Source organism: Indicator indicator, chromosome 6, assembly GCF_027791375.1.
Source record: "Indicator indicator isolate 239-I01 chromosome 6, UM_Iind_1.1, whole genome shotgun sequence".
NCBI classification, from domain to species: Eukaryota; Metazoa; Chordata; class Aves; order Piciformes; family Indicatoridae; genus Indicator; species Indicator indicator.
The window spans coordinates 44,094,493-44,119,036 of NC_072015.1; the positions used below are offsets into that span (position 1 = coordinate 44,094,493).

At 51.6% G+C, this 24,544-nt stretch overlaps 2 protein-coding genes across 2 annotated transcripts; both read right to left on the bottom strand.

Moving 5' to 3' along the window:
- Positions 1–3,889: 3,889 nt before the first annotated feature.
- On the bottom strand, positions 3,890–4,822 carry LOC128967495 (olfactory receptor 14A16-like). Its single transcript, XM_054381636.1, has one exon. The coding sequence runs from the start codon at positions 4,820–4,822 to the stop codon at positions 3,890–3,892; it is 933 nt and encodes a 310-aa protein (XP_054237611.1).
- Positions 4,823–16,538: 11,716 nt separating this feature from the next.
- On the bottom strand, positions 16,539–17,180 carry LOC128967496 (olfactory receptor 14J1-like; the record flags this gene model as incomplete). The annotated part of the gene is made up of 1 exon (XM_054381637.1): positions 16,539–17,180. A coding segment is annotated over exon 1 (642 nt), but the record flags the coding sequence as incomplete, so codon positions are not given.
- Between the last annotated feature and the right edge of the window lie 7,364 nt (positions 17,181–24,544).

A 24,544-nucleotide genomic window follows, 5' to 3' on the forward strand; every position in this document is an offset into this window, starting at 1 on the left:
TCTACACCACAGGTTTGTCCTGCACTGTCTCACAGCTGCTTCTCCTTCCCTGCAGGCTGTAGACACTCATCTCACTTCCCCACCTTGGCATTTCCATACCTTCACTGACACCTGCCCACACTCTGTTCCTTGGAACATAATCACAAGGACTGATCCCAGACTCCTTCTGGAGATCTTCTCAGGCCACAGCACTTCCCTTTGAGGGAGGTTTCTTGTTCCTCCTGTCCAGCCTTCACCTGGCAACCTGCACCATGTGGCAGTGTTCCTCTCTCCTGCTGTTTCCTACCTCACCAGGAGCTCCCAAGGCTGCTGGCCTTGCAGTTTCTTGGACAGACAGCACACAGCCCTGTGCCTGCTGCTGTCCCATCAGGTACTCAGGCAGCAGAGAAACAGCAACCAAACCATGAGCCCCTTTCTGGAGTGAGCCCAGGCCCTTTGGCAGAGGGCATCACACAGTCACTGCCCATCTGCCAGCCATGAGCCAAGGGCTGCCCTGTCAGCTCCTGCAGACAGAACTGACCCCACAGTCCCTTTCCCAGCTGTGCTCCTGCTGTTGCCAAGTCCTCTCATGAGGCAGAAGTGGCCTCTCCTCCCCCTTCGCAGTTCTTGGATTCCTACTGACTGGTGAGTTCCTGAGACACAACTGACATGATCATCATGTGACCCAACCATCATCATCCTTGTGGCCACAACCTGAGCAGATCAAAGTTTCACCAAATCCATCTGGTAGATTTCCTACCAAGGCTTTGAGTGGAGAAACCTTCCTCAGAGGAGCTGCTGGATCCGTCCTGGGACATTTGTGGAATAGATCCTTGTGCATCATCTTGTCCAAGGATCCTGCCCATGGCAGGGTGAAGCAGATGAGGTCCCTCAAAGGCTTTGCCCAGTTTGGCTTCATCTCCAGAGGAGCTGCCAAGGCCCTGGGTCAGATGGTGCAGGGAGTTAATGAAGGCTTGCCCTGAGGGATGCCACTGGGAAGTGGTTGCAAAATAGAGTCCAAAGAGTGGTGGTCAGTGGTGCCAAGTCCAGCTGGAGAGCTGTAACTGGTGGAGTCCTGATCCTGGGTTCCTGTCCTGTTCAACATCTTCATCAATGCCATTGATGAGGGGACAGACAGACAGACAGAGTCTGCTCAGCATATTTGCTGATGATACCAAACTGGGAGGCTTGGCTGAAACACCTGAAGGCTATGAGGCCATTCAGAGACTTGGAGAGACTGAGAGCTGGGCAGAGAGGAACCTAATGAGGTTCAGCAAGGACAAGTGCGGAGTCCTGCTGAAGGATCTGACTTAGGGAGTAGAATTTCAAGCACTGTTCAGCTGATAGAAGGGAATGTTTTGTCTCTGGTGGGTCGTAAGCAGGGGATTCTCCAGAGGCCTGGTTAAACAAGCTATGTATATTTCAATTTTTTTTGCAGCTCTGATGATTCCCAGGAAGCCCCAATGATACATCATTTCAATTCTCTGACTACCACCAGTGCAGTGCCATCAGGAGTCAAAGTTTGGGATCTAGAAACAGGTCAATGGTCTGATCCCTGTGAATTAATAACCTGGGGTGGAGGATATGCTTGTGTCTCAACAGGTTTTGGACTACATTGGGTTCTAGTAAGATGGGTTTGACCAGTGCTTTCATCATCCTTTGGATGCTGACTGCAACAGCAGCCTTGCAGGTCCCAAAGCAGCCACAGCAAAATGTGTGGCCATAGGACAATACATAGGACAATACATAGGACAAGACATGCTGTGCCTCTCCGTATCAATGCCTGCCAATCCCTTCAGCACCTGTCTGGTGGGCATACCGGTGAATGGGTGAAAGGGCATCACTGAGAAAATTGAGCCACTGAACTTGAAAAGATCATTTTACATGTGCTTCTTGATAGACTTCAATAAGACACATGGGGGACTTAAAAGCTTTCATAGTTTTGGGTAGGAAGGATTTGAAAAGACAAATATGACATTCAAATATATAGCCAAGGGTTGGAACAATTGGACTCAGTATCTATATGGCTCTTCTCGATCATTAAGACAGGGTTGTTGATTTTGGTGGTTATGATGGTGGTGCTGTTAATGTTGCCTTGTCTGGCTAACCTGCTGCAAAGGGCCCTGCAGGGAGCAGCCAACGCAGCGTTTTCGGCACAGTTACAGAGAGGAGGAATTGTGGGGGACTGTGGAGGGTCTGCAAATTCCTTGCCTGGGAAAGAAAACTTGGCCTTGAGTAGATTACTGTGTATCAGTAAAGATATGGGAGACTCCAGAGGTGCAGGTGGTTTGCAAGGACAAAGAGTGCCTGGGAAACTGTGAGATATAAGCTTTGAATGATCTTGTGTGAAAGTTAACAAGAATAGCTATTACCATAGTGATGTAGCAATAACCAATAAGAGTATTAAAACCAAATTGTTTACCAATTTGAAGTAGCCACAGTAACATAGAAAACATACAAATGTGTGTTGTTAATAAAGGCTCTATGTTTGATACTTGGTTTCGTGACAATAAGTGTGTACGTCTTGTGCTCAGTCCACCACAAAAGTGACATGCAGTCAGTAGTAGGATGGGGACAGGGGATACAATTAGTACTGGAATGGGACCCAGACTAGTGGAAGAAGACAAGATGATGCAGTTTGTTCTGGAACAAGGCCATAGCTGCACTTGGAGCAGCTCAGGCTGTGCAGTTTTTCCTGGGAAGGGGCACAGTCTATACTGGGAGGGTGCTCATGTTATTGGCTTTGCACTTGGAGGCATTCATTTAATACTGAGACCTATCCAGGGTTTCCAGTTTGTTCTGGAATGGGTCTCAGACTGTACTGGGATGGGATCAGGAGAATCAGTTTATACTGGGACAAGGTCAAGTCTGTATGTGGAGGGGTTAAAGAAACCCTGCTTGGACTGAGATGGGGCCCAGTCTACACTGGGATGGGATCAGGGTCTGCAGTTTGTACTGTGATGAGGTCACTCTGTACTGGGAGGGGTCAGAGAGTGAAAGTTGTACTGGGATGGATGGAGTTTGTGTGGGACAGAGTCAGAGGATCAGTTTGTACTGGGGTGAGGAACAGTTTGTACTAGGAGAGGATCAGGAGGTCCAACTGGTACTGGAAGGGGCAACTCTGTATTGGGAGGGAGCAGTGGGCCCAGGGAGTGCTGGTGCTCCCTGACAGAGCTGCTGTGCTGGGACTATTTTCTCCATTAACTCTGCACAGAGGAATTATCCCTGAAGCTCCAGAAAATTCTTGGAGAAAGGATCACAGAACAAAGAGAAAAGAAAAAAGGAAAGGAAAGGAAAGGAAAGGAAAGGAAAGGAAAGGAAAGGAAAGGAAAGGAAAGGAAAGGAAAGGAAAGGAAAGGAAAGGAAAGGAAAGGAAAGGAAAGGAAAGGAAAGGAAAGGAAAGGAAAGGAAAGGAAAGGAAAGGAAAGGAAAGGAAAGGAAAGGAAAGGAAAGGAAAGGAAAGGAAAGGAAAGGAAAGGAAAGGAAAGGAAAGGAGAAAAAAAAAGAAAAGAAAAAAGAAAAGAAAAGAAAAGAAAAAGAAAAGAAAAGAAAAGAAAAAAGAAAAGAAAAGAAAAGAAAAGAAAAGAAAAGAAAAGAAAAGAAAAGAAAAGAAAAGAAAAGAAAAGAAAAGAAAAGAAAAGAAAAGAAAAGAAAAGAAAAGAAAAGAAAAGAAAAGAAAAGACAAAGCAAAACAAAACACTGGAAGGTTCTTTATTTTGTTCAAGCAAACACAGGGCACAGATCCTCCAACGTAAACTCTTAGTCAGAAAAGAAAAGCAGAGAGTGAATTAGAAAGGGGATGACAACGCTGCAAAGAGTAAAAATTCACCAAAGAGAGCAAAACTCATTAAACCAGGCTGGGCCTACAATGAGTGCCATCAGAACTGCTCTGCAGGAGAAGACAAACAGTTTATTGCTTCTGAAACCATCCAGTGATCAGTTTGCTCAGGGCAGCCTTCAGCTCCTGGTTCCTTAAGCTGTAGATGAGAGGGTTCACTGCTGGAGGCAATATTGAATACAGAATTGACAAAACCAGATCCAGGGAATGGGAATAGATGGAGGAGGGCTCCAGATAGGCAAAGATGCCAGTGCTGAGAAACAGGGAGACCACAGCCATGTGAGGCAGGTAGGTGGCAAAGGTTTTGTGGCGTTCCTGCTGAGAGGGGATCCTCAGCACTGCCCTGAAGATCTGCACATAGGACACCACAATGAACACAAAACAGACAAACATTAAACAGACACTAACCACAAGAAGCCAAAATTCCCTGAGGTTGGATGTGGAGCAGGAGAGCTTGAGGATCTGGGGGATTTCACAGAAGAACTGGTCCACAGCATTGCTCTGGCAGAGGGCCAGAGAAAATGTATTGGCTGTGTGCAGCAGAGCACTGAGAAGTCCACAGGCCCAGGCAGCTGCTGCCAGATGGACACAAACTCTGCTGCTCAGGAGGGTCTCATAGTGCAGGGGTCTGCAGATGGCAATGTAGCGATCGTAGGACATGGTGCTGAGCAGAAAATACTCTGTATCCATTAGGAATACTGAAAAGAAGAACTGGACAACACATCCTGCATAGGAGATATCCCTGGTGTTTCTGAGATAATTGTCCATGGATTTGGGCACAGTAGTGGAGATGGTACCAAGATCAAGGAGGGCAAGGTTGAGGAGGAAGAAGTACATGGGGGTGTGGAGGTGGTGGTCGGAGGCTATGGTGCTGATGATGAGGCCATTGCCCAGCAGGGCAGCCAGGTAGATGGCCAGGAAGAGGCAGAAGTGCAAGAGCTGCAGCTGCCTTGTGCCTGGCAATGGCAGCAGGAGGAAGTGGGAGATGGAGCTGCTGTTGGCCATCTGCTGCCTCTGCCCATGGAGACCTGTGCAAGGAGGAAAAGGCAGGGACAAGTTAGGGAACACTTCTCTCTGCACACCAAGATTGCAGAGCTCACAGAACACCTCCTCCCTGAGCTGCAGCACCAATGGATCAACTCATTCCCCACCACCCCCAACCTCTGGCATCTTCAGCACAGCTTCCAAGGCAGCTTGGACACTTAGTTTCCATGCAGACAGCTCTGGGGCAGCACTTGCAGAGTCAGTGTCAGAACACAAAGTGACCACATGCAACAGCAATGCCCCAGAGCAAGAGTCCTGTGGATGGCTGGAGAATGAGGGAAGAGCAGTGCAGTGCTGCAGAGACAATGAAGGGAAGAGAGAAAGGCAGAGGGGCTTGGGCTGAAGCCTTCTCCTTGCCCAGCTCTGCTCTCTGCAGCTCCCAGGATGGCACTGAAGAGCTTTTGTCAGCCTTTTGTGTGCACACTCCAGGAGCCTTCAGCTGAATGTCAGCTGCCAAGGTGTTGACTGATGCCCTGGAGCTCATAGCTTGGAGGGCACTGCCTGTGCTGGGGAGAAGAGGAGGAGCAAAAGGTTGCATTGGGAAGTGTGTCTGCAGTGCAGAGAATGGCACAGAGGTGCCTGATCCCCCTTGCCAGGGCATCTCTGGCAGCAGATTCCTCTCCCCCCCTGCCCAATTCTCTGCTGCCTGCAGCTGTCCCTGCCAGGAGCTGCATCTCTGCGCCCAGCTCTCCTCCCTGTCCCTGCTGACAGAGCCCATCCCACCTGCTGTGTGCTCAGCTGTGCCCTGCAGACCCCTGCCAGCAGCAGGACACTGTCCAGGGGCAGCTTTGGGTTTCCTGGAGCTGAGCAGCAGACAAAGACTGAGAGTCTGCTGCAGAATAGAGAAATAAACTCTAGTCTCACACTGCCCACCCAGCACACCAAGGGGATCAACATTCAAAGCCAAGACTCCTTCCCTTCCAGGAAAATGCTGCCTTGATGTTCTTCTGAAAAGCCTCCTCAGAAATGCCCAGGGGGGAGCTAGAACTGTGAGCAGCTCTGCCCAACACAGCTCCCTCCCCACAGCACAAGGACCCTGCCCTGCCCTCCCCTGCCCTCCCCTGCCCTGCCCTGCCAGGGCTGTCTCCTGCCTCTCACAGCTTCTCCCCACCACGGTAGTGTCTGGAGCTCCCTGGGTAGGCTGAGAACTGAGGCTGGCAGGCAGCAGAGTCCCTGCCCCAGCACACAGCCCCTGGGCTGCAGGGACCCTGCTCTGAAGGACAGCCCTGCCCAGCCCTGCCTACACCCCAGGGCTCCACAGCTCTTCACAATGTCCTGAGAAGAGCCTCTGGACAGGAAGATTTCCTTACAGCCCCAATCAGCTGTGGCTGTGCCAGCTTTAGGAGATGCCTCCAGGACCTGCACCTGCCCTGCCCTGCACCCACAGACTCACCATGTCAGTGACTGCAGTGACTTCTCCTCCATTTAGCACTCAGTCACCCTCCTGGACAAGTTGGACCTCTCTCTGCCTTCCTCATCTTCCTGAGATCCTCTGGCCATGCCCTCAACCCTGCTGTGCGGTTCAGAGGAGCTGCTCCTGGCCAGAACTGTCTCTTTTGTCTGCTGCCTGCTTGCCAGCAGCTCCCTCCACCCATGGAGCTCAGCCCAGCTGAGCAGCAGAGGACCAGCCCAAGGCATGTAATGATCCCTCTGGTGGCTTTGGTGCCACGTAAACATCAGAGACTGAGAGGAAGATGATGAAACATGTCAAGAAGTTTAAGTCAGATTCAAACTCTGAAGTTTCTTGTGGTGGTGATGGGTTCCAGTGAGGACTCTACTGGGAAAGTGTCTCCAGGCTGGGGTTAGAGGAGGGAAATGAAGGCTGTGCTGACAGGTCAGCACTGTCAGAGGAAGGTCTCTCTGATTCTGAGTAAACCTTGAGGTGTTTCATTAATGCAAAGGGTCAAACCCGCACCCTTGGCCCCTGGACAGGCAGATCCTGTCCCTCACTCACCCCTCAGGGCTCTTCCTGGAGCAGTGGGATGTGGAGAGAACCAATGTCAAGGGCAGGACTATGACAAAACCCCTGCCAGGCTCCTGAGGATGGACAAGGAGGCAAGGAGGCCCCAGGGCTGGCAGCAGTTGTCGTCTCCTCAGAGGCATCAGTGGCACAGCCAAGAGCCAGAAGCAAAGGCATGAAGAGCTTGGCTCTGGCAGGAGGCTTTCAGCTCTTGCACAGCCCTCTGGCATCTGCACCTCAGGCTGTCCTCTGCTGCTGCATGTCCTGAGCCTCTTTCCCTGCAGGCTGGAGTCACCCCCCAGCTGCCCCTCCTTGCTGGCACCTTCGTTTACTGCTATTTCTCCATCCTTGCTGCGTGTTCCTCGAAACACAAAGTCTTGAGCTGCTCCAGGCAGCTGCTGGGTGATGTCTTGCCCCACAGCACTGCCCTTGCAGTGACATTTCTTTCTCTTCATGTCCAGTTTGGACCTTCCCAGCTCCACTTCATGCATTTATTTCTTTCTCTTGCACTTTGTCACTCTGTTGAAAAGCTTCAGCATGTCTCAAACCACTCCTCAAGCACTCTCAGGCTACTCCTCTGCTCTCCTCAGTCTCCACACCACTAAGCTCACAGCTTTCATTCTCTATCTCCTGCTCATGTGCTTGAGTCTTCCAAACCCCTTTTTGGGAGGTCTCTGGGACCTCACCAACGCATTTGCAGATGAAACCATAGTGGTCATAGGCCAAGAAAGAGACTTTTTACCAAGCCCTGTCCTGGGTGGACAATGGACAGTGATTTGGATCTAAAAGAAGGGTGATTTAGTTTTGATTTAATAAGAAATATTTGATGGTGAGGGTGGCAGGACACTGGAACAGGTTGCCCAGAGAAGGGAAGGTCCATCCCTGGACATAGTCAAAGTCAGAAAGTTTGAGCAAGGTGAACTAGTTGAAGTTGTCCTTGCTCTTGTTCAGGATGTTGAACTAAATGCTTCCTTCCAAACCAAATCATTCCATGATTCTTTGGTTCTGCTCTCTCCAGCTGCTTCTCCACAGGGCTGCAGATAGCTCCATCTACCATGGAGGTGTTTGCAGCTGAGCTAGTCCCCAGCACCCTCAGTCAAAAGGAATTCTTGCCATCTCTAGGACATGAATGGCCATGGGTGTGGAGAAACAAGTCATCTAATCAGTCAGGGTTGGAAGGGACCACAAGGCTCATCCAGCTCCAACCCCCCTGCCATGGGCAGGGACACCTCACACTAGATCAGGCTGGCCAGAGCCTCATCCAGCCTGGCCTTAAACACCTCCAGGGATGAGGCCTCAACCACCTCCCTGGACAACCCATTCCAGGCTCTCACCACTCTCATGCTGAAGAACTTCTTCCTGACGTCCAGCCTGAATCTCCCCACTTCCAGCTTTATTCCATTCCCCCCAGTCCTATCACTACCTGATAGCTAAAAAGTCCCTCCCCAGCTTTCTTGTAGCCCCCTTCAGATATTGAAAAGCCACAATAAGGTCACCTCGGAGCTTTCTCTTCTCCAGACTGAACAGCCCCAACTCTTTCAGTCTCTCCTCATAGGAGAGGTGCTCCAGCCCTCTGATCATCCTCATGGCCCTTCTCTGGACACCTTCCAGCATGTCCATATCCCTCTTGTAATAAGGGCTCCAGAACTGGACGCAGTACTCCAGGTGGGGTCTAACCAGAGCTGAGCAGAGGGGGAGAATCACCTCCCTTGACCTGCTGGCCACACTTCTCTTGATGCAGCCCAGGATATGGTTGTCTTTCTGGGCTGCAAGTGCACATTGACAGCTCATGTTGAGCTTCTCATCCACCAGCACCCCCAAGTCCCTCTCCTCAGGGCTGCTTTCCAGCCAGTCCCTGCCCAGCCTGGATTTGTGCTTGGGATTTCCTTGACCCAGATGCAGGACCTTGCACTTGGTCTTGTTGAACCTCCTGAGGTGAGCTTGTGCCCACCTCTCCAGCCTGTCCAGGTCCCTCTGGATGGATCCCTTCCCTCCAGCGTGTCTGCTGCACCACACAGCTTGGTGTCATCAGCAAACTTGCTGAGGGTGCACTCAATGCCTCTGTCCATGGCACCAACAAAGATGTTGAACAAGACTGGTCCCAGGATTGATCCCTGAGGGACTCGACTTGTCCCTGGCCTCCATTGGGACATGGAGCCATTGACAGCCACTCTTTGGGTGTGGCCATCAAGCCAGTTCTTTATCCATCTGGTGGTCCACCCATCAAACCCATGTGTCACCAGTTTGGAGACCAGGATGTGGTGTGGGACAGTGTCAAAGGCTTTGCTCAGGTCCAGGTCAATGACATCAGTTGCTCTCCCCTCATCTATTAATGTTGTCACCTTGTCATAGAAGGCCACCAGGTTTGTCAGGCAGGATTTGCCCTTGGTAAACCCATGCTGACTGTACCCAATCACCTCTTCACTATTCTTCTGTCTCAGTAGTGTCTCCAGGAGAATCTGCTCCATGATCTTACCAGGCACAGAGGTGAGACTGCCTGGCCTGGAGTTCCCTGCTTCTTCCTTCTTCCCCTTTTTGAAAATGGGAGTAATGTTTCCCAGTTTCCAGTCAGTGGGGACTTCTCCAGACTGCCAGGACTTTTGGAATATAATAGAGAGGGGTTTAGCAACCTCCTCTGCCAGTTCTCTCAGTACCTGTGGGTGTATCTCGTCAGGTCCCATGGACTTGAACACTTTCAGGTTCTTCAGGTGATCACCAACCTGATCTTCACTTATGATGGGCAGTTCTTCCTTCTGGTTCTTGCCATTAGCTTCCATGACTATTCCAGGAGTGTGGCTGGAGGCCCTTGCAGTGAAGACTGAGGTAAAGAAGTTGTTGAGAACCTCAGCCTTCTCCAGGTCACTTGTGACCATTTCACCTGTTTCCTTTCTGAGGGGGCCCACACCTTCCCTAGTCTTCTTTCTACCATTAATATACCTGTAGAAATTCTTAGTGTTCCCTTTGCCCTCCCTGGCTAGATTCAATTCAAGCTGTGCTTTGGCTTTCCTAACCAGCTCTCTTGCTGCAAGGGCAGCTTCCTCATATCTCCCCATTCTAGCTCTCCTTTCCTCCACTCCTTGAAGAGTTTCCTTTTAAGTGATAGTGTGTCCAGCAGCTCCTTCCTCATCCAGGCAGGCCTCTTGGCATTCTTGCCTGCTTTTTTCTTTGTTGGTATACATTGCTCCTGGACACAGAGGAGGTGGTCCTTGGATACTGACCATCTGTCCTGGGCCCCTCTTCCCTCTAGGGCTTTGTCCCACGACTCTTTGGCCAGCAGATCCCTGAAGCAATCAAAGTCTGCTCGCCTGAAGTCTAGGGTCGTAAGCTTAGAATATGTCCTCCTGGCTGCCCTGAGGATCTTAAATTCAACTGCTTCATGGTCCCTGCAGTCAAGGCTGTCTCTGAGCCTCACATGGGTTACCAGCCTTTCCCTGTTGGTGGGAACAAGGTCCAGCATAGCACCTTTTCTTGGTGGTTCCTCTACCATTTGGAGGAGGAAGTTGTCATCTACGCATTCCAGGAACATCCTGGATTCCTGGTGCCTTGCTGTGTTATCCCTCCAGCAGATGTCAGGGTAGTTGAAATCCCCCATGAGGACCAGAGCTTGTGACCTGGAAGCTGCTTCTCTTTGCCTGTGGAGGGCCTCATTTGCTTGGCTCTGCTGGTCAGGTGGCCTGTAGCAGACCCCTACAGTAACATCTCCTTCCCCTGTCTTGCCTTTAATTTTAACCCATGCACTCTCAACCAGCTCATCATCCTTCCCCAGGTGGAGCTCCACTGATTCCAGCTGCTCACTGACATAGAGGGCAACACCTCTTCCTCTCCTTCCCTGCCTATCCTTCCTGAAGAACTTGTACCCATCTATCCCTACATTCCAGTCATGGGAATCATCCCACCAAGTGTCAGTAATAGCCACTATGTCATGATATCCCAGCAGCACAGTGCCCTTAATTCATCCTGTTTGTTGCCCAAGCTGCGTGCATTTGCATAGAGGCACTTCAGCTGAGCTGGCCCTGTCCTCCTCTTGTGCCAATTCCCCTTGATTTCCACAGAGTGTCCTGGTGCATCATTTGTGGCTTGCCTCAGGGCAGCAAGTTGAGAGCCCTCACTAGCTCTCCATCCCTCTGGTGAGCTGCCCCTCTGGTGAGCTGCCCCTCTGTATGTCACTGGCCAGCAGGAGACTGTTAACCCCTTCCCCCCTTCAAATCTAGTTTAAAGCCCTATCAATAAGCCTTGCCAATTCCTGCCCCAGGATCCTTTTCCCCCTCTGGGACAAGTGCATCCCATTTGTTGTTTGCAGCTCTGGTGCCTTGTAAACTGAGCTGTGATTGTAGAACCCAAAGTCCTGTCAATGACACCAGCCCCGGAGCCATGAATTGACCTCTTGGCTCTTCCTATATATTCCCTTGTCCATCACTGACGTTAGAGGGATAGAGGAGAACGCAACCTGAGCTCCTGATCCCGTAAGCAGTTGCCCTAAGGTTCTGAAGTCTCTTTTAATTGATTGTGAGCCTCTCGTTGTTACATGGTCACTACCCACCTGAAAGACCAGAAGTGGGTAGTACAGTTGGAATCATAAGCAAGCACAAGCAGAAACGCATCTTGCGGGAGATAAGAGGAGCCACCCATCTATAGCCCCTCCACAGCCCTGTGCCGTCAGGGTAATGAAACCTGGGATATCCTGAGAGAGAGAGAGAGATCCTCTCCGTGAGATCAAGCCAAAGACTGCATTATCACCTTAATGAGAAGCAGTCGCTGAGATTCGTCATTGTCAGCTCACTTTGAGCCAAGGGGGAAGCACCGCTTCACCGCACCCCTCCCTTGAACCCGTCTCTGGGACCGGAGATGGCTGGCCCAGCCTTCCAGGAACTATCACCTCGAGTACGAGGGCTGACTCCTGGACCGGCCCTGCTGGGCTGACTCTGCTAAGAGAAATCACCGATCACTGGAAAGCCTCGCCCCTCCATGGCCACGGGAGGAGAAAGCAAGCTGCCCCTCCTGCGGGAGGAGAAGGAAAGTCACCCCGCCCGAAGAGGCGGAAGGAGAAAGAAAGGCACCTCCCAGATGGACCAGCCCCGGGCTGGCAGCCAACAGCCAACAGACAGCTGACAGCAGCAAGCAGCCAGCATAACCCAGCGACTTGCCTGGCTACAAAGATAGACAGAAGGTATCTTTCCATGTGTACAACTTTCAGTAACATTCTCTTCAAAGTGCCTGCGCGTAGCCGCGTGATATTTCCAGCTTGACTTGCCTTGTGATAACATTATAAATATCTCTGTATATAGTTGCAAGCCGTCAAGTGTCTTGTCGAGTCTCCATCTAGTGGACAAGCAGTGGAACCGCACCTTTCGTTCCCTTAATTAGAAATTGACTCTGTAAATATTAAAACTGGGTAAAATTCTATATACTGAACCAATTATGGACTATATTTTTATAGCCGTGCATTCGAATCAATATATATAAGGTGATTAATCAATTATTCATAATTCTAATAATTAATAAACAGCTCGTAACTAATAGTTCATATTTCATAATTAATAACCATCATCCTCCATCCCTAATCACCCACACCTGGACAATGCCCTCCTGTGCTCTCCTGGCCGTGCTCCTGCTCACACAGCCCAGGACACTGCTGGCCTCCCTTGCTGCCAGGCCACAGCTACCTCCTGGCCAGCTCCTGCCCAGCCAGACCCTTCCCATAGGGCTGCTCCCAGCCAGACAGCCCCAGGCTGTGTCATGGCCAGGGGGAGTCTCCTGCAGGGGCAGAGCCTGGCCCCTGCCTTTGCTGCCTGTGCTGAGGCTTCTGCCTGCCAGTCCCTGCTCTGCTCCTCCTGGAGCCCTTGCCCTGAGCACAGAGGCCTGGAGACGTTGCCAGGGCAGGCTCAGGCCCAGCAGGCATTGAGTCCCTCAGGCCAGCATCAGTCTCTGCTGCTGCTCCATCCCCTCCCATCCCACAGCATCTCCTTGCTCCCTCTTGGGCTCTGACACAGTCACTGAAGCTCTTCCTTTTGCTCCTGACTCTTCTTGCAGCCACCAGCCCCAGGGAGCTTTGCCTTTGCCACAGCCACACTGCACAGCAAAGGCCATGGCCAGCAGCTCCTTCTCTCTGCCTGTCCCTGCTGCCACCCCAGCAGCTGCTTTGTGGCCACTGTCTGTGCTCTGTGCTGTGTCAGCCCAGCCCTGCTGCCCCACGGCTGCTCCCACAGCCCCACTGTGCAGGCAGAGCACAGCACAGGCTGCAGCCAGCCTGAGGAACATTCCCCCTGACATGATGCCCACTGCAGTCCTTGGCCCTTTGTCACCTCATGGCCTTCCTCTTAAGCAGCCTCTCCCCTCTCCTGCAGAGGCCATGAGCCCTGGAAGCCTTCACAGTCAGCTCTGCTGCAAGCTCTGCCAGGCTCTGTGCCAGGAGAGAGGCTGGGCAGGGCTGGATGCTCCCCGACACAGGCCCTGGACCCAGCAAGAGGATGCAGATGTGAGGGCTGTGAGCAGCAGGGCCGGCTCTGCTTAGAGGCCTGTGGCCAGTGGTGTTTCCCAGGGCTCAGTGCTGGCTCCAGTCTTGTTCAGCATCTTCGTCAAGGAGCTGGATGAAGGAGCAGAGTGGAGCCTCAGCAAGTTTGCTGGTGACACAAAGTGGGAGGAGTGGCTGAGCCCTGCCAGGCTGTGCTGCCATGCAGTGACACCTGGAGAGGCTGCAGAGTTGGGCAGAGCAGAAGCTCCTGGAGTTCAAGCAGAGCAGCTGTAGAGTCCTGCCCCTGTGAAGGAGCAACACCCTGCACCAGTGCAGCTGAGCAGCTCCCTTGCTGGGCAGGAACTCTGTATGGGAGGACCTGGCAGTGATGGTTCCTCTTGAACCAGCAGTGTGGCCTCCTGCCCAAGAAGGCCAAGGGATTTCAAGGGAGATTTCCTTCCCCCTTACTCTGCCCTAGGAAGGCCTCTTGTGGACTATTGGCTCCAGGTCTGGGCTCCCCAGTACAAGCAGGACAGGGAAGTACTGGAGAGACTGCAAGGGTAGGACAAAAGAATGCTGAGGAGACTGGAGCAGCTCTCTTCCAAGGGGAAGCTTGCTGTGGTCTAGGATGTAAATCAGTAGTGGTAGAGAGGCAAATCCAAACTGGGCAGGGGAAGAGCAAACCAGTTCCTATTGGCACATGGCCCAGTCTAGGCTTGGAGGGGAGAAGGAAATCTGAGTTGTACTGCAAAAGGTCCTAGACTGAGCTGGGATGGTGCCAAGGGATGCAGTTAGTACTGGGAAGGGATACAGTGTGGCCTGGGAGGGGGTCAAATTATCCATTATCCATCTGGAGGGATCCAGTCAGTACTGGGAGGCTGAAGGGGATCCAGTTTGTACTGGATTGAAGCCTTGTCTGTACTGGGATGGGATCAGGGGAACAAATGAAACTGGGACAAGGCCAAGTGTGTCCTTGGAGATTTCCATGGGATCCACTTTGGACAGGACTGGAGTCCAGGCTGTACTGGGAGAGAAGAAGGGATTCAGTTTGTCCCAGGACCTGCCCTGTCTTTACTGGGAGGGCTTAAATGAGCCCAGGTTAGACTGAGATGTTACCAAGTCTACACTGGGAGGAGATAAAGGCATCGAGTTTGTAGTGGGACAAAGTGATCTGCTGGAGAGCAGCCCTGTGGAGAAGGACCTGGGAGTGGTGGTGGACAACAAGTTCTGCATGGGACAGCAATGTGCCCTGGTGGCCAAGAAGGCCAAAGGGATGCTGGAGTGTGTCCAGCAGATCCAGGGAGGTTCTCCTCCCACTCTGTGCTGCCCTGGTGAGGCCACACCTGGAATATTGCATCCAGTTCTGGGCTCGCCAGGTCAAGAGGGACAGCGATCTGCTGGAGAGAGTCCAAGGGAGCACTACCAGGATGCTGAAGGCACTGAAGCATTGCCCTGTGAGGAGAGGCTGAGAGCCTTGGAGAGCTGGAGAGGAGGAGACTGAGAAGGGATTTGATCAATGTCTATCAATATCTGAGGGCTGAGGGTCAAGAGGGGTAGGGACAGGCTCTGCTCAGTTGCACCCTAGGATAGGACAAGGGGAATGGATGGAAACTCCTCAACAGGAGGAGGAACTTCAGTGTGAGGGTCACAGAGCACTGTCACAGGCTGCCCAGAGAGGTTGTGGAGTCTTCTTCTCTGGAGCCTTTCAAGCCCCATCTGGATGTGTTCCTGTGACCTGTGCTGGCAGGGGATTGGACTTGATGATCTTCAGAGGTCCCTTCCAACCCCTCCCATCCTGTGAGCTGTGACCCTGTGAAGGCTTAGTCTGTCCTTGGAGGGCTTAAAGGGACACTGTTAGTGCTGGGACAGGGCCCAGGCTGTAATGGGATGGGGTCTGATGTGCAGTTTGTGCTGTTATGGACACAGTCACTCATGGAAGGGGACCAGGGGATCTACTCAGTACTGAATTGAGACCCAGTCTGTACTGGGAGGGGATCAGTGGAACCAGTTCATACTGGGACAAGGCCAGGGCTGTCTTTGTAGATGTTAATGGGACCCACTTGCTCTGGGACAAGGCCCAGGTGATACTGGAATGGGCTCAGGGTATGTAGTTTGCACTCTGAGCAGACCCAACCTGTACTGGGAGGAGAGCAGGGGATGCATTTTGCACTGGAAATTGCCCAGTCGGTACTGGGAGTGGTTAAAGAGCATCAGTCTGTAGAGGAAGAAGAGCCCAGTGTGAACTGGGATGGCATTGGGTGCTCTGCTTGAACTATAACAGGGCCCAGTCTGTAGCGGGATGGAATCAGGGTTTGCAATGGATGTGCTTTGTACTGGAGTGGGATCCAGTCTGTACTAGGAGAGGATAAGTGAATCCAGTTTATACTGGGACAAGGCCTTAGGTCTTGGAGGTGTTAAAGGGTCCCTGTTTGGACTGGGACAGGGCCCAGACTGTACTGGGAGGGCATCAGGTGTCCAGTTTGTACTGGAATGCTTGCAGTCAGTATTAGGAGGGGGGGCAAGGGAACGGATTGGTACTGGAATGGGACCCAGAAGGTAGTGAGAGAGGGCAAGATGATGCAGTTTGTTCTGGGAGGTGGCCACAGCTGCACTGGGAGCAGCTCAGACTGTGCAGGTTTTGCTGGGAAGGGGCACAGCCTGTACTGGGAGGGTGCTCATGTTATTGACTTTGCACTTGGGAGGGATTCATTTGATACTGAGACCTATCTGGGGTTTGCAGTTTGTCCTGGGATAGGTCTAAGACTGTGCTGGGATTGGATCAGGAGAAAGAGTTTGTGTTGGGACAAGGCCAGGTGTGTATGTGAAGGGCTTAAAGGGACCCAGTTTGGACTGAGCTGGGACCCAGACCCTAGTGGGATGGGATTAGGGTGTGCAGTTTGTACTGGGATGAGGCCACTCTGTAGTGGGAGGGGTCAGGGTATGAAATATGTCCTGGGATGGATGGAGTTGGTAGAGAGAGAGTCAGAGGATCAGTTTGTAATGACATGAGGAACACTTTGTACAAACAGGAAAAGACAGACAGCTCCTCATGTCTGCAGTCTCTGGATCACACCAGACAGGACAACACTGAACAAGAAATGGTTTGTAAAAAGTCATTTGTGTGGGAACAACATTCTCACAAGGGTAACACAAGCAGCAGCAGCCACAACTGGAGCAGGCAGGCTGGGCCTGCACTGAGTGACATCAGAACTGCTCTGCAGGAGAAGACAAACAGTTTATTGCTTCTGAAAGCAGCCAGGGATCAGTTTGCTCAGGGCAGCCTTCAGCTCCTGGTTCCTCAGGCTGTAGATGAGAGGGTTCACTGCTCGAGGCACCACTGAGTGCAGAACTGCCAACAAGAGATCCAGGGATGGAGAGGAGATGGAGGAGGGCTTCAGGTGGGCAAAGATGCCAGTGGTGACAAACAGGGAGAGCACAGCCAGGTGAGGCAGGCAGGTGGCAAAGGCTTTGTGACGTCCCTGCTGAGAGGGGATCCTCAGCACTACCCTGAAGATCTGCACATAGGACACCACAATGAACACAAAACAGACAAATGCTAAACAGGCAGTGACCACAAGAAGCCAAAGTTCCCTGAGGTTGGATGTGGAGCAGGAGAGCTTGAGAATCCCAGAGGCCCAGGCAGCTGCTGCCATGTGGACACAAACTCTGCTGCTCGGGAGGGTCTCATAGTGCAGGGGTCTGCAGATGGCAACGTAGCGATCGTAGGACATGGTGGTGAGGAGAAAATACTCTGCAGCAAGCAGGAATGCTAAAAAGAAGAACTGGACAACACATCCTGCACAGGAGATATCCCTGGTGTCCCTCAGGGAATTGGACATGGACTTAGGCATAGTGGTGGAGATGGCACCGAGGTCAAGGAGGGCGAATTTGAGGAGGGAGAAGTACATGGGGGTGTGGAGGTGGTGGTCAGAGGCTATGGTGCTGATGATGAGGCCATTGCCCAGCAGGGCAGCCAGGTAGATGGCCAGGAAGAGGCAGAAGTGCAAGAGCTGCAGCTGCCTTGTGCCTGCCAATGACAGCAGGAGGAAGTGGGGGATGGAGCTGCTGTTGGCCATCTGCTGCCTCTGCCCATGCAGACCTGTGCAAGGAGGAAAAGGCAGGGACAAGTTAGGGAACACTTCTCTCTGCACACCAAGATTGCAGTGCTCACAGAACACCTCCTCCCTGAGCTGCAGCACCAATGGATCAGCTCATTCCCCACCACCCCCAACCTCTGGCATCTTCAGCACAGATTCCAAGGCAGCTTGGACACTCAGTTTCCATGCAAACAGCTCTGGGGCAGCACTTGCAGAGTCAGAGTCAGAACACAAAGTGACCACATGCCAACAGCAATGCCACAGAGCAAGAGTCCTGTGGATGGCTGGAGAATGAGGGAAGAGCAGTGCAGTGCTGCAGAGACAATGAAGGGAAGAGAGAAAGGCAGAGGGGCTTGGGCTGAAGCCTTCTCCTTGGCCAGCTCTGCTCTCTGCAGCTCCCAGGATGGCACTGAAGAGCTTTTGTCAGCGTTTTGTGTGCACACTGCAGGAGCCTTCAGCTGAATGTCAGCTGCCAAGGTGGTGACTGATGCCCTGGAGCCCATAGCTTGGAGGGCACTGCCTGTGCTGGGGAGAAGAGGAGAGCAAAAGGTTGCATTGGGAAGTGTGTCTGCAGTGCAGAGAATGGCACAGAGGTGCCTGATCCCCCTTGGCAGGGCATCTCTGGCAGCAGATCCCTCTCCCCCCCTGCCCAAATCTCTTCTGCCTACAACTGTCCCTTCCAGGAGCTGCTTCTTTGTGCCCAGCTCTCCTCCCTGTCCCTGCTGACAGAGCCCATCCCAACTGCCACATGCTCAGCTGTGCCCTCCAGAGCCCTGCCAGCATCAGGACACTGCCCAGGGGCAGCTCTGGCTGTCCTGGAGCTGAGGAGAAGCTCAGACAAGAATTAATGAGAGCTTTGGTCTGAGAATCGTCTGCAGAGCAGAGAAATAAACTCTAGTCTCACAGTGCCCACCCAGCACATCAAGGTGATTAAAATTCAAACCAAGACTCCTTCCCTTCCAGGAAAATGCTGCCTTGATGTTCTTCTGGAAAGCCTCCTCAGAAATGCTCAGGGGGGAGCTAGAACTGTGAGCAGCTCTGCCCAATGCAGCTCCCTCTGCACAGCACAAGGAACATGCCCTGCCCTGCCCTGCCCTGCCTTGCCCTGCCCTGCCAGGGCTGTCTCCTGCCACTCACATCTTCTCCCCACCATGGTAGTGTCTGGAGCTCCCTGGGCAGGCTGAGAGCTGAGGCTGGCAGGCTGCAGAGTCCCTGCCCCAGCACACAGCCCCTGGGCTGCAGGGACCCTGCTCTGAAGGACAGCCCTGCCCAACCCTGCCTGCACCCCAGGGCTCCACAGCTCTTCACAATGGCCTGAGAAGAGCCTCTGGACAGGAAGTTTTCCTTACAGCCCCAATCAGCTGTGGCTGTGCCAGCTTTAGGAGATGCCTCCAGAACCTGCACCTGCCCTGCCCTGCAGCTACAGACTCACCATGTCAGTGACTGCAGTGACTTCTCCTCTGAGTTCTCAGTCATCCTCCTGGTCACCTTGAAGCTCTCTCTGCCTTCTTCATCTCCATGAGATCTCCTAGCAGTGCCCTCAACCCTGCTGTGTTGTGCAGAGGAGCTGCTCCTGGCCAGAGCTCTCTCTTTTCTCTGCTGCCTGCTTGCCAGCAGCTTCCTCCACCCATGGAGCTCAGCCCAGCTGAGCAGCAGAGGACCAACCCAAAGGCATTTAATGATCCCTCTGGTGGCTTTGGTGCCATGTAAACATCAGAGACTGAGAGGAAGATGATGAAACCTCTCAAGAAGTCAAATTTAGATTCAGACTCTGAAGTTTCTTGTGGTGTTGCTGGGTCCCAGTGAGGACATTACTGGGAAAGTGTCTCCAGGCTGGGCTTAGAGCAGAGAACTGAAGGCAGTGATGAGAGGTCAGGACAAGCAGAGGAATTTGGCTCTGATTCTGCATAAACCTGGAGGTGTTTCATTAATCCAAAGGGTCAAACCCTGAGCCCTGGCCCCTGTCCCCTGGACAGGCAGATCCTGTCCCTCAGGATCTCCTCAGGGCTCAACCTGGAGCAGTGGGATGTGGAGAGGACCAGTATCAAAGGCAGGACTATGGCACAAGCCCTGCCAGGCTCCTGAGGATGGACAAGGAGGCAATGAGGCCCCAGGGCTGGCAGCAGGAGTTGTCTCCTCAGAGGCATCAGTGGCACAGGCAGGAGCCACAACCAAAGGCATGAAGAACTTGGCTCTGCCAGGAGGCTTTCAGCTCTTGCACTGCCCTCTGGCATCTGCACCTCAGGCTGTCCTCTGCTGCTGCCTGCCCTGAGCCTCTTTCCCTGCAGGCTGGAGTCACCCCCCCAGCTGCCCCTCCTTGCTGCCACCTTCCTTTCCTGCTCTCTCTCCATCCTCCTTGGCTCTTCTTTCAAACACAATGCCTTGGGCTGACCCATGGTGCTGCTGGGTTACATCATGCCCCACAGCACTGCCCTGGCAGTGACATTTCTTTCTCCTCACGTCTGGTCTGGACTTCCCCAACCACACTTTGTGGCTTTATTTCTTTCTCATGCTGCTCTTCACTATGCAGAAAAGCTTCAGCATGTCTCAAACCACTCCTCAAGCACTCTCAGGCTACTCCTCAGCTGTTCTCAGTTTCCACTTCAGCCTCTATCTATGGTCACATACCAGAAGCTTCCAAACATCTGGTCAAGAGACTGTGGCTTTAAACTGAAAGAGGGGAGACTTAGATTGGATATAAGGAAGAAATCTTTTCTGATGAAGCTGACAGGACACTGGAACAGGTTGCCCAGAGAAGGAGATGCCCCTGCAAGTGTCCAGGGTTAGGAACTCTGAACAAACCCAACTAGTGGAAGATGTCCCTGCCCATGCTCAGGGGCTGCACTAGATGCTCTTTTAGGTCCCTTCCAACCCAAACCATTCCAGCATTCTTTGATTCTATCATCCCCAGCTCTTCTCCACAGCACTGCAGATCTCTACACACACCATGGGGGTGTTTGCATCTGAGCCAGCCCCCATCAAAAGAAAGAGTTGCCATTTGTAGGCCAGCAATGGCCATGGCTTGAGAGAAACAAGGCCAAAGCCAACTGCAGCTGAGAACAGTCAGCAGCAGTCAGTTCTGCTGAGGCAGGAGGAGAATTTGCCACAATTGGATGTTCTTTAGCAAAGCTTAACAGAGGTTTATCCAGGTTCAAGTTGATGGCCAAGTTTCCCTCTCTGACTGACTCCATGGGAGAATTAGACAAAGGGAAATCCATTTGGTGTAGGATGAGAATGAGTGTGAGAGGCAAATCCCCTTGGTGTTGGGCTGGAGTGATGGAAGAGAGAGACTGGGAAGGAAAGAGGGAAGGGAAGGCCTTCTGTTGAGTCACACCATTCAGAATGGACTCCCTCACTCTCTGAATAACTTGAGGGAGAAGCCTGGAGAGGTTAGAGGCAGTCCTAGCTACAGATTTGGCCCCTGGTTTATGACTGAGATTTTGGGTGCAGGGATTTCAGGGGCACTGCTTTCCCATGGCACTGTGGCTCCTGCAGAGCTTGAAGGCAGCAGCAGCAGTTTTCAATTCCTGAAACTGTTCAGGGGAATCCTAAGCTCAGGCTGTGGCTTTTCAGAGCAAGGCTTAACAAGTCAAACCCCAACAATTGGTTACAGTCACTGCAGAGATTTAGATCAGATTTACACAGAGGATGACCTGCAGTCCTCATCTTGAGGTCCATCAGCTCAGCAGATGTCAGGAGAGAGGTTGCCCTATGGCTTGAAGTTTGTTTTCCTCCTGTTGGCCTCAACCTTCTTTCTCCTGAGCTCTCTTCACAGCATTGCCCCAGGAAGATTGCTGCTTCTCTGCAAGGCCACAGCTCTGTGCTTCTAGCAGCTGTTCAGCAGACAATGGCACAGGTTCTGCTTTGCAGAGTGTTGGGATGCAAGCTGGTGCTGAGTGTGAGAGTTGTGTGGGGCTTGGGCTGGAGAGGGCCCTCCCAGGTGACTGACACAGCAGTTTAGCACCAGAAGAGCAAACAAGTGACCATGGGACAGGGGTGACACAGGGAACTGACCATGGGACAGGGGTGACACAGGATACTGACCATGGGACAGGGGTTATACAGGTGACTGATTGTGGGACTGGGGCTAACCGAAGTCAAATGTTCTGTGACCATGGCAACTGAATGAGGAACTGTGACCAGGTATAGGATTGGTAAAGGCACAAAACCTTAAGGGCAACAGGGAATTTAAGAGCTCCCCCATGGATCACAGCTTCCCCTCTGATCAAGGCCTTCTGGACCTGTGAGACATCCTCTGGAGCCACAGTGGGAACTCTCTCTGCTTTTGCTCTCCATTTTTTCCTTCTTTTCTCTATTTCTAACATTTCCCCCTGCATAGGTAACCATAATCCAATTCAGGAGCTTTTCCAAACCAACTGCTCAGTTTCTTCCTTGTTTCCTTTGGAGGATCCATGACAGAACCATCTCATCCAGTGTCATAAATACACTAGCCAAAAAATGTCTTTTAAAATTTTATTGGGAATAAAGGCAAACAAAGCAGTGTGCTGGACTGAGAAAAGGGACAAAATCACAGCAACAGAAATAGGTTATTTTCCTTCTTGTATAGCTATCTGAATTACATAAACAGGCTTATGTTAAAGAGAAGGCAAGGATATGACAATGAGTTCCCAGAATGTTCTGGGATGCTCGGGAGGAGGATGGGATCAAAGGACGAGGCAATCTTTCTGACAGAGTGCTGAAAAGCTTCCAACCTTAAACATGCACTGTTCCCAAGGTTTCTTATCTGAAATCCCCACATTCCAAGGCAGAGCCAGCACCACTTTTATCTTTGGTCTGTCTGGTTAGAAGTCAGTTCGAGCTGTTTGAAAACAGCTCTTTGCGATCTTTTAAAACAAGTTCCTTGAACTTCACTCCTAACTCACCTTTTGACACAAATCACATATTCTTATGAATATGAATAACAATATTAATAATAATATTCATAACAATGAGCAAGTTCTCCAAGCCAGCAATGGAATTCCAGACACAGAGGTGACAGAAAGCTGATAAAGATCAACTCTCCTCCAGCCTCCTGTTGAGCAGCATCAGGAGGCTTTGCCTGGCCTGGCATCCGTGCATGGTTTTGCAGAGGGGAAGGGTCTGATTGTATCTGCCACAGTTCACCCCATGACCACAGTCACAACTCAGCTGCTCTCCTTGGAGTGGTTGGTGCAGTCAACTCTTGCCTCCAGTGTTAAAAGGGGCTGCAGTCCCAGTGAGGTTTTGTGCTCCTTGTGGATTGTCGTTTCCAGGACCAAACACAGGAATAATTTTAACCTAGGACTTGGAGTACAATGCCCTTAATGAACTGCTGTAATACAAAGACAATGACCAGCACGGGCCGAAATAACAATGCACCCAAACCCCTCCAGCTCAGTCCTGGCAGAGCAACAGTTGCTGTGAGTCCTTTGCCTGAAGCAGTCTATGCTCAGGATGTGAGCACAGGATCAGTGGTGGTGGTCTCAATCTCCAGCCCATGATGCAAGTTTGTCACTCTTCAGAGTGAGTCTTCACTGCCCTAGGTTCTGGCTGTGTCACTGCCAATGAAACTTCAAGGAGGTCTCCTCTGTCCTGTAAGCAGACAAAGAACTGTGCACAGTGGAGCAAACAGAGCTTCACAGCTAGAAATCTGGCACTATCCACCCAACACTAATACAGGAGGATTTCCCATTCCCATCCAAGGTTTCCCAGGCATGGAAGCCTCTGGGTTTTGCCAATATCAGGGTCACAATGCCAGTGGATGGTAGCTTCACCAGTACAGCTTGGCCTACCTGTATCTGTGGTAGGGATTTACTCCTTTGTCCATCAGGTACATGGTCAGTACCCATTACTGGTTCTGTGGGACTAAATCCTTGAATTTTGGGGCTTCCATATATTCCCCATCAGCTGTTGACAGTCAAAACTGCTTGTGCCAGCTGTGTGTCCCAGCTGTGCTTGAGCCATCACCATATCTTTTAATCAGACCATTGGTCTGTGCAGCTCCACCACTAGCCTGAGGATAATATGGGGGATGGAAAACTCATTGAATTCATTCTCTTTGCACCCAGTCTTGCACTGGGGTCACTGGGAAGTGTGAGCCACTGTCGCTTTGGATACACTCAGGTGCAGGTAGAATGTGAACCATTTCTACAGAGCTTCAATCCTTTCAGCTCCTGTGGCAGTACTGAGAGCTGTGGCCATACTTAATCCTGAAGCCACTTCTACTCCTACCAGGATATAACTTTGCCCAGGAGAGGTCTTCACAGGTCCGACATAATCAATTTGCCAGGGACTCCCCAGAGTCCTGTGGTGTCTGATATGCTGGGCAGAGGCTTGAGTTGGGTGCTTGGCCTTAAGCCTTAGCCAACCTTGTGGATAAGCTGTAAGAATTGTTTCAAATGTTCCAAAGTGACCACCCTGGAGACTGACACTATGATGACATAGAGGTTGGTCTCCCCTGAGTGGCCTCTTTTCATGTGCAGCCTCTCAGCCAATCTTGATCAATCTTCCCCTTCATTGTTCACTACATGAATTTTTTGCTGGGTACTCTGCCTGCTGGTTCCATTTTGCAGCAGGAGTTCCATTCTTTGTGTGGCCTTTTACCCATCCTTCCTTTAGGGGTCTTGACCAGCCTATGTCTAATCATCATTGCCAGTCTCCAGCCACCCAGACTTTGGTGTAACCACTCTCCACAGATTAGATTCCCACTCACATAGCCATTCAGTGGCACCCTTGTGGGCTGCATAGGAATTGGTGTAAATAGCAGTAGTGCTGTTCTCTGCTTCCAGCATGAGTGCAACAGTTCTCCCACCTGTGCACTACCTTCACCTTCTGCTGTAACTGTTTTCCCAGTACCAGTCTCCAATGCTGCAGTTTTATATGGCCATTTGCAGCCCATACAGCAGGTGGATGTATCTGTGAACCACACTCCTGCATTTCAGTCACCTCAGGTGCTTCCATAGCTGGGGACAGTTTCTAGGGCAGACCTTACAGAAGTGTGTCTGCATTCACAGGCTGCTGTAGTTTGCTGTAGCTTTTAGTTGGACCCTCCTTCAGTTGCAATAACTGTGCAATTCCTTACAGGCATAACATTTTCATACTGTGGCTTTCTGGGCTACTCCCTCAGGGGGGAGGTAATCCCTTGAGGATTGAATTCAGCAGAGGAAAAGGGCCTGCACTATAATGTCTTGTGATGT

What these genes read in the sequence shown, in the direction of transcription:
- LOC128967495 (XM_054381636.1), bottom strand. Translation starts at nt 4,822, where the DNA reads ATGGCCAACAGCAGCTCCATCTCCCACTTCCTCCTGCTGCCATTGCCA.